Source organism: Mobula birostris, chromosome 3 (assembly GCF_030028105.1).
Source record: "Mobula birostris isolate sMobBir1 chromosome 3, sMobBir1.hap1, whole genome shotgun sequence".
NCBI lineage: Eukaryota > Metazoa > Chordata > Chondrichthyes > Myliobatiformes > Myliobatidae > Mobula > Mobula birostris.
The window spans coordinates 166400800-166415881 of record NC_092372.1 but is presented as its reverse complement, the minus strand read 5'-3'; the positions used below and the strand labels follow the sequence as shown (position 1 = coordinate 166415881).

At 40.9% G+C, this 15082-nt stretch overlaps 1 protein-coding gene across 2 annotated transcripts in view; it reads right to left on the bottom strand.

The window, feature by feature from the left end:
• Window positions 1-361: 361 nt before the first annotated feature.
• The window catches only part of coa1 (cytochrome C oxidase assembly factor 1), a 97444-nt gene continuing 82723 nt past the window's right edge, over window positions 362-15082 (bottom strand). The window contains exons 3-7 of one of the 2 annotated variants that reach the window (XM_072253626.1): window positions 13937-14048; window positions 8161-8312; window positions 7750-7826; window positions 4310-4375; window positions 362-536 (exon numbers count right to left, since the gene is read on the bottom strand). In XM_072253626.1, coding sequence (XP_072109727.1) covers window positions 449-536; window positions 4310-4375; window positions 7750-7826; window positions 8161-8312; window positions 13937-14030 — 477 coding nt within the window. In that variant the 5' untranslated portion in view covers window positions 14031-14048 and the 3' untranslated portion in view covers window positions 362-448. The remainder of the gene's footprint in view (window positions 537-4309; window positions 4376-7749; window positions 7827-8160; window positions 8313-13936; window positions 14049-15082) is intronic. The other variant, XM_072253628.1, reaches the window with a different exon arrangement.

Genomic DNA, 15082 nt, shown 5'->3' with positions numbered 1-15082 from the left:
TGGGTCCCCCTTCTAATTCCCTTTCTCCTATGGTCCACTCTCCTCTCAGATATTTGTTCTTCTCCAGCCCTTTATCTTTCCAATCCACCTTCCAGCTACGCTCCTCTTCCAGCCCCCATCTTTTTATTCTGGCGTCTTCCCCCTTCCTTTACCGACCTGGAGAAGGGTCTCAGTCCAAAATGGCGACTGTTTATTAATTTCCACAGATGCTGCTTGACCTGAGTTTCTCCAGCATTTTGTGTGTGTTGCTTCATAGAATATTACTATTATTTTTGGATGAACCAGATCTGTACCATGAAGCTTAATCTGTACAAGTAATTGATTTTTTTTTATCTTTTAAATAGCAGAGAAGCTGAGCACATTTTGATTTGTATAGATTTATTAAACACATCCAGATACTTCCAGGATAAACATATTGACGACAATTTTAAAAGCCATCACACATGCATTAACTTTGGTCTTCATCCTTGTTCACGCTGTAAACTGAAAGCTGTTGACCATCTAACAACTGTAAAGTGGCTTCTTGCAAAAACCATCTGACAAAAGCAAAGAACACAGGTAAGATTATGGGCTAACAATTGTTCAACAAAACTCTAACAAAGGAATATTAAAACAAATATTTGTTTGAGTTTCTCTGCATTTCTTAGTCCTCTCCTCGCTCCACTGAGCTCCATTCCCCTCCCTTCCTTTCTCCCCCCTTATCCTCAGAATGATGGTAATGTGTTAGTGAAATAGGCTGATAAGTGGCAGATGGAGTTTAATCCTAGTGATTGAAGTGATGCATTTTTGGGACAAACTGAATGAAAGGAAAGGTCTGAGGCCATTTCCCTGGAGTAGAAGAGAACTGACAGGTATGTAAAGCTGTGAGGGGTTTAGATAGGGAAGACTGCACAAAACGTGTATCAGAAGTGAATAAAACCTTAAGCTAAAGGGTAAACAATGTACAAAGGATTTCAGGGAGACCCTTGATGCCTAAATGCTGAGCACCTGGAATTTACTGCCTGAGACAATTGTGGCAGCAGAATCACTGACACCATTTAAAAAGACATACCCTACAAATGCCTAGACATAGAAAGCTACGTCAAGTGCTTGATGATAATGACGTTGACTCAGACCTGAGAGGCCAGTGTCGGGCATTTTCATGCCTTACCAGGCGCAGTTCGAAAGGCTGTGTGGGGCGCCACTCCTCGCACAGACATTTTGCAGTATTATTTTACGAGGCCAAGTTGCAAGCTTGACATCAACACGGCGCGGATGGAGAGCGCACACGGGGGCGGTCTGTCACTGGATCGAACTCGGGAACCTCTGTTCTCGAGCCCAGTGCTGATCTCACTGCGCCACCAGCCGACCTTGAAGATGGCATTAATACAGATGGCTACCCACTAGTTGGCATGGACATGGTTTGAAGAGCTTTTATTTCCATCCTCTACAGCTCCGACTTATTAGCCACCCCAGACTCCAGTGAACTATATTAGAATTGGGCCAGCTTTGACACTGAGGGACTGCCCAGCAAAAAAGAAATTTTCAAATAGAAGTGGGGGGGGGGGGGCTGGGGGAGAAGAAGAGAGACTTTAATCCTTTTCTCCCTTATGAGTATTGAAAGAAATCAAGTAGTGTTAGGTTCATGATGAAACCTGCCATCTTGGAGTAATCATGTCACAATACAGTAATGAGAAATAAAGTGTTTAATTTTAGACTATTAAGCATAATTTTGTTGATACAGTGACATGCAAAAGTTTGGGCAGCCCGGTCAAAATTTCTGTTACTGTGAATAGCTAAGCGAGTAAAAGATGACCTGATTTCCAAAAGGCATAAAGTTAAAGATGACAAATTTCTTTATTATTTTAAGAAAGGTTACTTTTTTATTTACAGTTTCAAAATAACGAAAAAGGAAAAGGGCCCAAAGCAAAAGTTCGGGCACCCTGCATGGTCAGTACTTAGTAACACCCTTTTGGCAAGTATCACAGCTTGTAAACGCTTTCTGTAGCCAGCTAAGAGTATTTCAATTCTTGTTTGGGGGATTTTTGCCCATTCTTCCTTGCAAAGGCTTGTGCTGTGAGATTCTTGGGCTGTCTTGCGTGCACTGCTCTTTTGAGGTCTAACCAGATTTTCAATAATGTTTAGGTCGGGGACTGTGAGGGCCATGGTAAAAGGACTGGAAAACAAAAGACAAGGAGTAGATTTAGAAGGTGGGGGGGGGGGGGGAGAAAACACAAGGTGATAGGTGAAACCGAGAGGGAAGGAGGGTGAGGTAAAGAGCTGGAAATTGATTGGAGAAGGGGGTAGCTGTTGGGGGACGACAGAAGGCCATGGAAGTTACTGCCCCTTTGCTCCTTCACCATTCCCCATCCCCTTTATTCCCCCTCAACTTATCCTCTTGCCTGCCCATAGCTTCCCTCTGGCGCTACATTCCCCCTTTCCTTTCTTCTAGGGCCTTCTGTTCTCTCCCTATCAGATTCCCCCTTCTGCAGCCCTGTATTTCTTTCACCAATCAACTTCCAGCTTTTTAATTCACCCTCCCTCCCAGTTTCACCTATCACCTTGTGCTTCTCCCTCCCCAGCCCCATCCTTTTAAATTTACTCATCTTTTTTTCTCCAGTCCTGATGAAGGGTCTTGGCCTGAAATGTCGACTGTACTCTTTTTTTCCATAGATGCCGCCTGGCCTGCTGAGTTCTTTCAGCATTTTGTGTTTGAAGCCTGATTGTGTGTAGTTAAAAAAAAAAAAAAAAAAAAAAAAAAATTTAAGAATATTTACAGTGGGATGCAAATGTTTGGGCACCCTTGGTCAAAATTTCTGTTACTGTGAAAAGCTAAGCGATAACCTGATTTCCAAAAGGCATGAAGTTAAAGATGACACATTTCTTTAATATTTTAAGCAAGATTACTTTTTTTATTTCCATCTTTTACAGTTTCAAAATAACAAAAAAGGAAGAGGGCCCAAAGCAAAAGTTTGGGCACCCTGTGTGGTCAGTACTTAGTAACACCCTCTTTGGCAAGTATCACAGCTTGTAAACACTTTCTGTCGCCAGTTAAGAGCCTTTCAATTCTTGTTTGGGGGATTTTCACCCATTCTTCCTTGCAAAAGACTTCTAGTTCCGTGAGGTTCTTGGGCCGTCTTGCATGCACTGCTCTTTTGAGGTCTATCCACAGATTCTCGATGATGTTTAGGTCAGGGGACTGTGAGATTCATGGCAAAACCTTCAGCTTGTGCCTCTTGAGGTAGTCCATTGTGGATTTTGAGGTGTGTTTAGGATCATTATCCTGTTGTAGAAGCCATTCTCTCTTTAACTTCAGCTTTTTTACAGACAGTGTGATGTTTGCTTCCAGAATTTGCTGGTATTTAATTGAATTCATTCTTCCCTCTACCAGTGAAATGTTCCCCGTGCCACTGGCTGCAACACAAGCCCAAAGCATGATCGATCCACCCCATGCTTACCAGTTGGAGAGGTGTTCTTTTCATGAAATTCTGCACCCCTTTTTTCACCAAACATACCTTTGCTCATTGCGGCCAGAAAGTTCTATTTTAACTTCATCAGTCCACAGGACTTGTTTCCAAAATGCATCAGGCTTGTTTAGATGTTTCTTTGCAAACTTCTGACGCTGAATTTTGAGGTGAGGCTGCAGACAAGGTTTTCTTCTGCTGACTCTTCCATGAAGGTCATATTTGTGCAGGTGTTGCTGCACAGTAGAACAGTGCACCGTCACTTCAGAGTCTGCTAAATCTTCCTGAAGGTCTTTTGCAGTCAAATGGGTGTTTTGATTTGCCTTTCTAGCAATCCTATGAGCAGTTCTCTCAGAAACTTTTCTTGGTTTTCCAGACCTCAACTTGATCTCCACCGTTCCTGTTAACTGCCATTTCTTAAATACATGACAAACTGAGGAAACGACTACCTGAAAACGCTTTGCTATCTTCTTATAGCCTTCTCCTGCTATGTGGGCATCATTTATTTTAATTTTCAGAGTGCTCGGCAGCTGCTTAGAGGAGCCCATGGCTGCTGATTGTTGGGACAAGGTTTGAGGAGTCAGAGTATTTATAAAGCTTTGAAATTTGCATCACCAGGCCTTTCCTAATGATAACTGTGAACAAGCCATAGCACTAACAAGCTAATTAAGGTCTGAGACCTTGGTAAAAGTTATCTGAGAGCTCAAATCTCTTGGGGTGCCCAAACTTTTGCACGGTGCTCCTTTCCTTTTTTCTTCTCTAAAATTGTACAATACACAAATAATACACTATTCTTGCTTAAAATGTTGAAAAGAATGTTTTATCTTTAACTTTGACTTTTGAAGATCAGTTCATCTTCTACTCACAGTAACAGAAATTGTGACCGGGGTGCCCAAACTTTTGCATCCCACTGTATGCCTGGTCCGGCGAAACTGGGAAAAAAAAGGCAAGTCAATTGTGGAGACTACCTGTTCCTCCAGTTCCTAAGCTTCCTTCTGGTTACTCCAATGAAAAATAATAAGATAAAAAATCTGAAGCTATTTAGTCCAACATATTTACATAACAAATACTATATAAATGAAGGTTTAAAAAAAAAATGGCAAATACTCAAACTCTGAAATGAAAATAGAGAATGTTAAAAGCAGTCAGCAGATCTGGTGACAGCACTAGAAACGTTTCTAGCTGTGGATCCTTGATCAGAACTGCTACCACCTGTAGCTGTAAAAGAAAACTTTCTCCAAATTCTTTGTAGCTACTTCCGTTCTAAGAATTGTTAAAGCAGAAGAAAGCAGAGCACAGGAAGAAGCCTATATATAAACGTAGGTATATCTCTGCACTTGGTCTATAGCTTTCTATGGGTGGAGAAATGTAAATAGAGTTATGTGGAGGTACAGTCGACGTTTCAGGCCGAGACCCTTCGTCAGGACTAATTGAAGAAAGAGCTAGTAAGAGATTTAAAAGTGGGAGGGGGAGATCCAAAATGATAGGAGAAGACAGGAGGGGGAGGGATGGAGCCAAGAGCTGGACAGTTGATTGGCAAAAGGGATATGAAAGGATCATGGGACAGGAGGTCTGGGAAGAAAGACAAGGGGGGGGGACCCAGAGGATGGGCAAGGGGTATAGATAGAGGGACAGAGGGAGAAAAAGGAGAGTGAGAAAGAATGTGTGTATATAAATAACGGATGGGGTACGAGGGGGAGGTGGGGCATTAGCAGAAGTTACAGAAGTCAATGTTCATGCCATCGGGTTGGAGGCTACCCAGACGGAATATAAGGTGTTGTTCCTCCAACCTGAGTGTGGCTTCATCTTTACAGTAGAGGAGGCCGTGGATAGACATGTCAGAATGGGAATGGAATGTGGAATTAAAATGTGTGGCCACTGGGAGATCCTGCTTTCTCTGGCGGACAGAGTGTAGGTGTTCAGCAAAACGGCCTCCCAGTCCATGCCGGGTCTCGCCACTATATAGAAGGCTACATCGGGAGCACCGGACGCAGCATATCACCCCAGCCGACTCACAGGTGAAGTGTCACCTCACCTGGAAGGACTGTTTGGGGCCCTGAATGGTGGTAAGGGAGGAAGTGGAAGGGCATGCGTAGCACTTGTTCCGCTTACAAGGATAAGTGCCAGGAGGGAGATCAGTGGGGAGGGATGGGGGGGGACAAATGGACAAGGGAGTCGTGCAGGGAACGATCCCTGCAGAAAACTGGGGGGGCGGGGGCGGGGAGAGGGAAAGATGTGCTTAGTGGTGGGATCCCGTTGGAGGTGGCAGAAGTTAAGGAGAATAATATGTTGGACCCGGAGGCTGGTGGGGTGGTAGGTGAGGACCAGGGGAACCCTATTCCTAGTGGGATGGCGGGAGGATGGAGTGGGAGCAGATGTGTGTGAAATTGGGGGAGATGCGTTTGAGAGCAGAGTTGATAGTGGAGGAAGGGAAGCCCCTTTCTTTAAAAAAGGAGGACAACTCCCTCGTCCTGGAATGAAAAGCCTCATCCTGAAAGCAGATGCGGCGGAGACGCAGGAATTGCGAGAAGGGGATGGCATTTTTGCAAGAGACAGGATGAGAAGAGGAATAGTCCAGATAGCTGTGAGAGTCAGTAGGCTTATAGTAGACAGCAGTAGATAAGCTGTCTCCAGAGATAGAGACAGAAAGATCTAGAAAGGGGAGGGAGGTATTGGAAATGGACTAGGTAAACTTGAGGGCAGGGTGAAAGTTGGAGGCAAAGTTAATAAAGTCAACGAGCTCAGCATGCGTGCAGGAAGCAGTGCCAATGCAGTTGTCGATGTAGCGAAGAAAAAGTAGGGGACAGATACCAGAATAGGTACAGAACATAGATTCTTCCACAAACCCAACAAAAAGGCAGGCATAGCTCAGACCCATGCAGGTGTCTATATATTGGCGAGACCCGATGCAGACTGGGAGATCGTTCTGTGGAAAATATACTGCGTCCGGTGCTCCCGATGTGGCCTTCTATATATTAGTGAGACCCTGCGCAGACTGGGAGATCATTTTGCTGAAAACACTTATCCTTGTAAGCAGAACAAGTGCTACACATGCCCTTACACTCCCTCCCTTACCACCATTCAGGGCCCCAGAAAGTCCTTCCAGGTGAGGCGACACTTCACCTATGAGTCGGCTGGGGTGATATACTGCATCCGGTGCTCCCGATGTGGCCTTCTATATATTGGCGAGACCCGACGCAGACTGGGAGATCATTTTGCTGAAAAACATCGACTGTACCTCTTCCTAGAAATGCTGCCTGGCCTGCTGCGTTCACCAGCAACTTTGATGTGTGTTGCTTGAATTTCCAGCATCTGCAGAATTCCTCGGGTTAGAGTTATGGGGACGTGTGAAGTGTTTCATTTTAGAAGGTCAAATGCAAAAATACAATAAATGGCAGGACCCTTCTGTCCAGTGATGTACAGAGGGATAATGGCATTCAAATCCATAGCTCTCTAGCAGTGGTGACGCATGTATTTAAGAGTAATAGAATTATATAGCATGGAAACATTCTTTGGTATAACTTGTCCACACTTAACTAGTCCCATGCCTTCAATTGGCCCATAGCCCTCTAGACGTCTTCTTACCCCTGTACTTATCTAGGTGGCTTTCAAATGTTGCGAATGTGCCTGCCTCAGCTAGATCTCAGTCACTTGTGAATGGAAAATTTGTTCCTCAGATCTATTCTAACTGTTTTATACTTTACTTTAAATCTGTTTTGCATATATCTCTGAACTCCATCCAACCTTCCCTCCAGGTTTGTATAGGTCCTAAAGGGCATTTTCAAAATTGCATATAAAAGGCTTTAAAAAAATTTACAACCCAGCTTCTAGGCTTAAATCTCCTAAACCTCATTTTAGTCAGGTTAAACCATTCTGATAATTGCCATCCTTATTTTTACATATCTTTTTTTCAACACAAAAAAAAATTTACGTTGGTAATAAAAACTATCTTAATCTGTGCAAAAACAGCAATTCTAGAACAATAACACAGTCTTTTCCATCCTTGAAGCTGTTCTGTAAAATATTAGTTGGGTCAGATATCATCTTTTGGAGGAAAATGGAAGTGGATGTTTTAGGGAATGAAGGAGACTCAACATGAAATGTTGACTATCCATTTTCCTCCATAGGTGCTGCCTGACACAAGTCCTCCAGCGTCTTGGGTAAAATATTTAACTTCAGTTACAGAATCATACAGCACAGAAATAGGCCCAAGAGAAAATGCCTCAGGAAATCAGCAGTTCTCGCATTGTTTTGTTCTATTCGATAAATTTTGAAACTGGACATTTCAACATCAGCTAAAAGTTACCTTTTTTCTACTGTGTCTCTGATACAATAGGTGTGGAGATAACCAGCTGATTTGTTTCCACTTACTGGAATTTTAATCTGTAAACAAATGTGACAAGTTATAAAGAATATTTTTGGGAAAAGTATAATTTAATAAAGTAACTGTCTGCCAATAACTGTCCTTAGAATGCCATTTATTCTAACTGTGTACCCCAGGTACTGTAGTTCAAAGAGCATACACTTTCTCAAATGCATGAGTAACAGTACAAAAACTGATAAACTATGTTTAAATCAAGAAACATGAATTCTGCCATGCATTTACAAGGGAGAGGAAAACCACTTATTAGAATTGCTGGTTTACATAGAAGAGACCTACAATTCAGGTACAAAACCAGTTTTTTTTTTTAAAAAAAGCAACACCTGAATACTGTACCCTTGCACTTATTCCATCCACCCGATTATTTCTGTCGGTGAGTTTGATATTTCGGATCTGGAGAGGAGGGGCTCCCAAGGCATCCAGTGCTACGTCACTTTTCTTGAGCTCCTCAATTGCCAACTTGTAGTATTCTGACTTGGCAAAATTTTCTATAAAATCATATAGTTGTAAGATCTTCACAAAATACATTAATAATGAACATTTTATGCACTTCCAAGAATTGCTTAAAAAAAAGAAGGCCCCTTGATCTACTCCTTAATTCAATAAGATTATCATTCATCTGAACTTGGTCTTTCTGTACATTCATACCTGTTCCCTTTAATACACAAATGCATCGCTCCCTGGGACTGCATGTATACTGTATCCTCATAATTTCCAGGTAAAATGAATGACAGTTATTCTGAACAATACCTAATAATGACATTATCATAGGGTCAAACATAGAAACAAGCATTTCATTCATGCTGATCATCAAGCACCCATCTATATTTATCTTATTTACCAGCTCTGGGTTCACAGCTTTGTCTTTTTGATGTAAGTATTCATCTTGATTCTGATAGAATCAGCTCTATAAAACCCATTTAGAGTCTTACGAATGTCAATTGGAAATTCCAATAGGTCACTTTGTTCAGCCACCTTTATAAGGTAACAGCTTCATTTGTGGTGCAAAATAAAAACAAACTGCTGGAGGAATGAAGGAAGATTTGTGGAGACAAAGGGGCAGTCGACATTTCAAGTTGAGATGCTATCAGGACAGTTCTGATGCAAGCACTTGACCTAAAAATTGACAGTCCCCTTGCTGCCATGGATGCTGATAGCCTATTGAGTTCTTCCTGCATTTTTTTTTGCTCCAGATTACAGCCCATTGAATCTTGTCCCTATTGTTACATAGAAAATATACAGTATATCTCTTCCATAAGACGACCAAATCTGCTCAGTACAGCAGTACCCTGTAGAGCTATAGCAGAACCTCGCTACCATTATATTACATTTCTTTTGCAAAGAGGCCACTATTTCATTTTCATTCCTAACAACTTGATATATATGCACAGCAACTCTTTTTGAGCCATGAGCATTGCCAAATCTCTCTCTACAACAACATTTAATCAATGTTCTGCTTCTGTATTCTTATGTTGGATCAGATTGTTTAATTGTCATTTTCTTTGAAGTTTAACAATTAAATATCTGCCTTATTTTAAGTAGCTTTTATATACATAAGTGACTTTATATGCCTCTAGTAGTGGCTACACAAAGTATAATTCTGCAAGCTTTGTACTGCATTAGGTGAATAAGATTTTCCCTCTATTGGTTAACTTTTTACTACAGTATTTGAATAAATGTTTTCTACTTGGTTGTCTCTTATTCTTGTAATTTTTCTTCTTTCATGGGTATTGGATCTGTTTCTGTCATTTCCTTTGACAATGTACCAATCAGTGTTTTTATAAATGAGTTGCCTCAAATTCTGCCTATCTCCTGTAAACTTATCTCAGTTTAACTCTAGGCCCTTTAGTATTTGATAATTCTAGCCTAGGAAAAAAAAATTGTATGCCTCATAATTTTGTATGCTACTATCAGGTTGCCACCTCCGCCTCCATCACACCATAGAAAACAATTCACATCTGTCCGACTTCTTTCAGCTAACACTCTCCAGTCCAGGCAACATTTTGAACTTCTTTTGTGCCCTCTCCAAAGCCTCCATATTCTTCCTGTAATGCAGTGCCCAAACTGCACACAATATTCTCATATGTGGCCTAATCAAAGTTTTATACAGTTGCAACATGACTTCTCAGCTTTTGTTCAATTCCCTGACTGATAAAGCCCAGCATGTTACACACCTTTAGCACCCCATCTGCTTATCTTGCCACTTTCAGGGAGCTATGGACTTGCACTCCATGATCCCTCTCTACATTTATGGCCCTAAGGGTTCTGCCTTTGATTGTATATTCTCCTCTTATATTTGACCTCACAAAGAACAGGAGCTCCAGATTAAACTTTATCTACTATTTTTCTGCGCAAGTTCTCAACTTATCTTGTTGCATCCTTTGACAACCTTCTCTATGCACAACTTCACATTTTTTGTCTTCTGTACACTTAGTGATCAGCCATCTACATTCACATTATTTATTTATACACCGCAGAGGCTCCAGCATTGATCTTGGTGGAAACCTCCTATCAAAATAACACCCCTCTGTTACCTCTGTCTTCTATAGCCAATCCAAGTTTGAATCCAATCTACCATTCTCCATGGATCTCATGTGCCTCAGTCTTCAGGATAATATATGGGATGTTATTGTAAGCTTTACCAAAGCCCATGTATACCATATTTGTACCTCCTGCTGCCTTCAATCAGCTTTTTCACCTTCTTAAAAAAAATTGCAATCCAGTTTGTAAAACATAGACCTACCCACACAAAAAGTCATAATTATCTATGATTTTCCAGATGCAATTAGATCCTATCTAACAATCTTGAAATTGACTATTGCTGTCTCATATACCAAATACAATAAAAAAGATTTTGTTTTGTATGCTATTCAGACAGATCATGCCATAGAGAGTGATATCAGGGGAGTACAAAGAAAATAATGTAGTGCATACAGTTAGAGAATTTCCCTACCACTGCTGCAAAACTCACTTGTCTATAATTTCCTGGTCTGCCTCTGTTGCCCTTAAATAGAAGTAAAACATTGGCCATTCTCCAGTCATCTGGGATCTCACCTGTAGTTAAAAAGATGTAAAGATCTCTGGCAAAAGCCCATCAGTCTCCTCACTTGCCTCTCTTAATCATCTGGGATAGAACCTCCCGCCCTTGGGAACTTATCCATGTTAATGTTCAAGAAACTCAACACCTTTTTGTTATCAACCTGCTCCAGAAAATCAGCATACCCCTCCCTGATCTTGCTATCCTCAATGTCCTTCTCCTGAGTCAATACCAATGCAAAGTATTCCACTTCCTCTGGCTCTAGGCATCAGCTTCCTCCTCTGTCCTTGAGCAGTTATAGTTTGTTATTTCTTATCTGAAAACAGCAATAATTTTAGTTTCTAAATATTCTAACTAAGCCAGTACTTGCCACATTCTGGAGGGACGAATTCTAGATTTCCACCAACCTCTGTTTAAAAATGTTTCTTAACTTCACACATGACCTCAAATTTGACTTTTATATGTATTTATTTCAAGCTCACCTGTAAGTTTGCAAGTCATGGTCATGTACCTGTCTAAGTACCTTTTAAATGTTGTTGATGTACCTGCCTCAACCACTTCCTCTGGCAGTTCATTCCATATACTGACCGCCTTCTGGGTGGAAAAAGTAGCCCTCATATTCCATTTAAGTCTTCTTACCTTGAAACCATGCTCTCGAGCTCTTAATTTCCCAAACCTAATTAACAGAATGTGCACATTCATCTAATCTATACCCCTCTTAATTTTATCTATCTCTATAAGATCATCCCTTATTCTCCTACTCTTCAAAGGCCTAACCCACTCAACCTCTCTCAACTAGTCAGCCCCTTGAGCCCCAGCAACATCCTCATAAGTCTCCTCTGCACTCATTCCAGCTTGGTAGCATCATGTAGGTGTGACCAAAACTGATCACAATATTCCAAATGTGGCCTCACCATTGAATTGTATACTGCAACATAATATCCAACTCATAGGACTCTGCTGTAGACGAGCAGATTACAGAGCTGAGTGAAACAACTGGGATGGGTGAATGGTGTGTGAAGAAAATTAGTGAAATTCCATAGCGTAAAGGTTTAATGTTAAATTATTTTGGCCCATGACTACGAACTATTAGTAGGGTATGTTCAGTCAATCTTGTGCTTAAACCGCAGATTGGTGGACTTGTACTCTGTGATCCAAGGATGCACTCAAGAACATTAATTTCCCATTTATTTACTCTGTTGGAAAACCTCCAACATTACCATGGCAACAGAGCTGATCAGTAGTTAAACATTTGGGCAAATTGTGACTATGAACCTCAAATCTTACCGCTCCACGGTACACAATTTAGCAAATCAGGCATGCTGTTTTATATGACACTTGCAAAACTATGCAACAGGAAAAATCCTAAGGTTTAACAGGAAGCAACAATTAAAACAATGACAGAACAAATGTTTGCAGCCAAGAACATTTTTACAACTCGAGCATCAGGGAAAAAACAACTGTAGGAATAACAGCCCATATACAAAACAAACTCAGTTCCTAGAAAGTCTAAACATTTTAAAACTTAGTAATACATGTTTGACCACAGTTTCCTTAAGGGGAAATCTTGCGTGACAAATCTGTTGAAATTCTGATGAAAAACAAGCAGGATAAACAAAGGAGAGGCAGTGGGATGTTGTTTACTTGGATTTTCAAAAGGCCTTTGACAAGGTGCCACACATGAGGCTGCTAAACAATGTAAGAGCCCATGGTATTACAGGAAAGATACTAGAACGGTAGTAGGCAAAGAGCTGAAATAAAGGGGGCCTTTAACTCGTCGTCTGCTGGTGACAAGTGATGTTCTGCAACAGTCTGTTTTGGGACTGCTCCTTTTCACATTATACGTCAATGATTTGAATGACAGAATTGATTGCTTTGTGGCCAAGTCTGCTGATGACATGAAAATAGGTGGAGGGGCAGATATGTTGAGGGAACGGAGTCTGCAGGAGGACTTACAGATTAGGAGAACGGGAAAAGGAGTGGCAGATGGAATATTGTATAGGGAAGTGTATGGTCAGGCACCTTGGTAGAAGGAAGAAAGGTGTAGACCATTTTTTTTACAAGGATAGATGGAGGGCCAGGTAGTGCTGAGGAAGTGGGGAATCTTCGGAAGGACTTGGACAGATTAGAAGAGTGGGCAAAGAATCGGCAGATAGAATATAGTATAGGGAAGTGTATGGTTAGGCACTTTGGTAGAAGGAAGAAGAGGATAAACTACTTTCCAAATGGGGAGAAAATTCAAAAATCAGCAGAGCAAAGGGACTTGGGAGTCCTTGTGCAGGGTTCCCTAAAGGTTAACTTGCAGGTTGAGTCGGTGGTAAGGAAGGCAACTGCAATGTTAGCATTCATTTTGAGAGGAATAGAATATAAAAGCAAGAATATACAGTAATGCTGACTTTTTTTAAAAAGTCAGACATTGGGGAGACCACACTTACAGTATTTAGACCTCTTATCTAAGAAAGGGTGTGCTGACATTTGAAAGGGTATAGAGAAGGTTCACGAGAATCATCCCGGAAATGAAAGGGTTTACGTATGTCGAGCTTTTGATGGCTCTGTACCTGCACTCACTGAAGTTTATAAGAATGAGGGGGGATCTGAGATTACTGAATATTGAAAGGCCTGGACAAAGTGGACAGCAAGAGTCTAGTGGATGAGTTTATGACCAGAGGGCACAACTTCTGAAAAGGATGTCCTTTTAGTAATTTCTTTATCCAGAGGATAGTGAATCTGTGTAATTCATTGCCACAGATGGCTGTGGAGACCAAGTTATTGCATATATTTAAAGCAGAAGTTAATAGGTTCTTGACTGGTATGGATGTCAAAGGTTACGTGGGGAAGGCAGGAGAATGGAGGTGAGAGTGATAATAAATCAGGCATGATAGAATGGCGGAGCAGACTCAATGGTCCAAATGGCCTAATTCTGCTCCTACATCTCATGGTTTTAAGGACTATTTTCAGATAGGCTGGAGGATAGTGCAACTTAATGAGTAAGAGTATTTGTAAACAGGATACTTAGAGCAAACAAAAAGGGCAATGAATTTCAAAATAGGTTTAACAGGTCATCTTTTTACTTACCTTGCATAAGATAATACATCACTGCACATCCTCCTCCAGAAACTATTCCTAAATATATTGCCATCTGTTGTAAAGCATATGTTGAAACCGGCATCGTGAAAAACTTCAGACCCTAATAAAAAGAAAGTTAAATATCAGTAAAGAGTAGTCCCCAAGATATTTGTAATCTCACGTTCAATATTTTAATTAACAGACATACCCAAAAAATCTGGAGAATTTTAGAAGAACCTCTGTAGTTATAGGGCCTATTGCACATCAAAATAAAAAGATCAGATGAATCTTTCATTCTGCATTTTACAAGAAAACTCATTAAAAAGCACAAATCTATCCTTCCCTTAGTTGTTAACAAGCAGCTGTGCAATTCCTGCATTTTCTGTTTTTCTCTATTTTGAACCCAGCAACTGTCCTCATGCTACCACAAGTCTGGAGATAGTACATTTCCATACATAACCAAAGCTGTAGGATAAATAATGGATGTACTCTGTACGTCTTTATGGCCAAACACTCTTTTACAGTTCTTATGGTGAAATTTCTGGGTATGAATAGTTCAAATGTTAATTGGAAGGCACGTGGGAAGAAGGCAGACCCAACATATGGTCACATATGCAGTTCAAGATTATTTTTAATTCAAATAAAATATATATTTTAGGTAATTCCTACACACTAAAAGCCAGTAGAGCATCTGCCACAACACCAAACCAGATCAATATTAAAAAGCTGTAAAAGCACATGTAATGTAAAAATGTGACCCAGTTCCATTCTGACAATACACCACATTTAACAGAACTGGTAAACCCTCTCATTCAGTAAGGTAAAGTTTTGTACAGCATTGCTATTCTTCAGCTATAACAGGCAATATTCTTCTCTAGCAACACACAAAGCATTGGAAGAACTCAGTGGGTCAAACAGATAATCAACATTTTGAATTGAGACCCTTCAAATGAACAGAAGGAGGAAGGGGTAAAGCAAAAGCAACCAAGTGATAGAAAGATAAGGTGAGGCTGCATGAGAGGCAGATGGTGTAGGAGAGAGTTGGAATAGTGCCAGAAACTGGGAAGTGACGGGGGAAGTAACAAAGTGCTGAAGATTAAAGCTTTTAGGAGAGGAAATTGGAACATAGTATCAAAAGAAGGGGGAATGGCATGG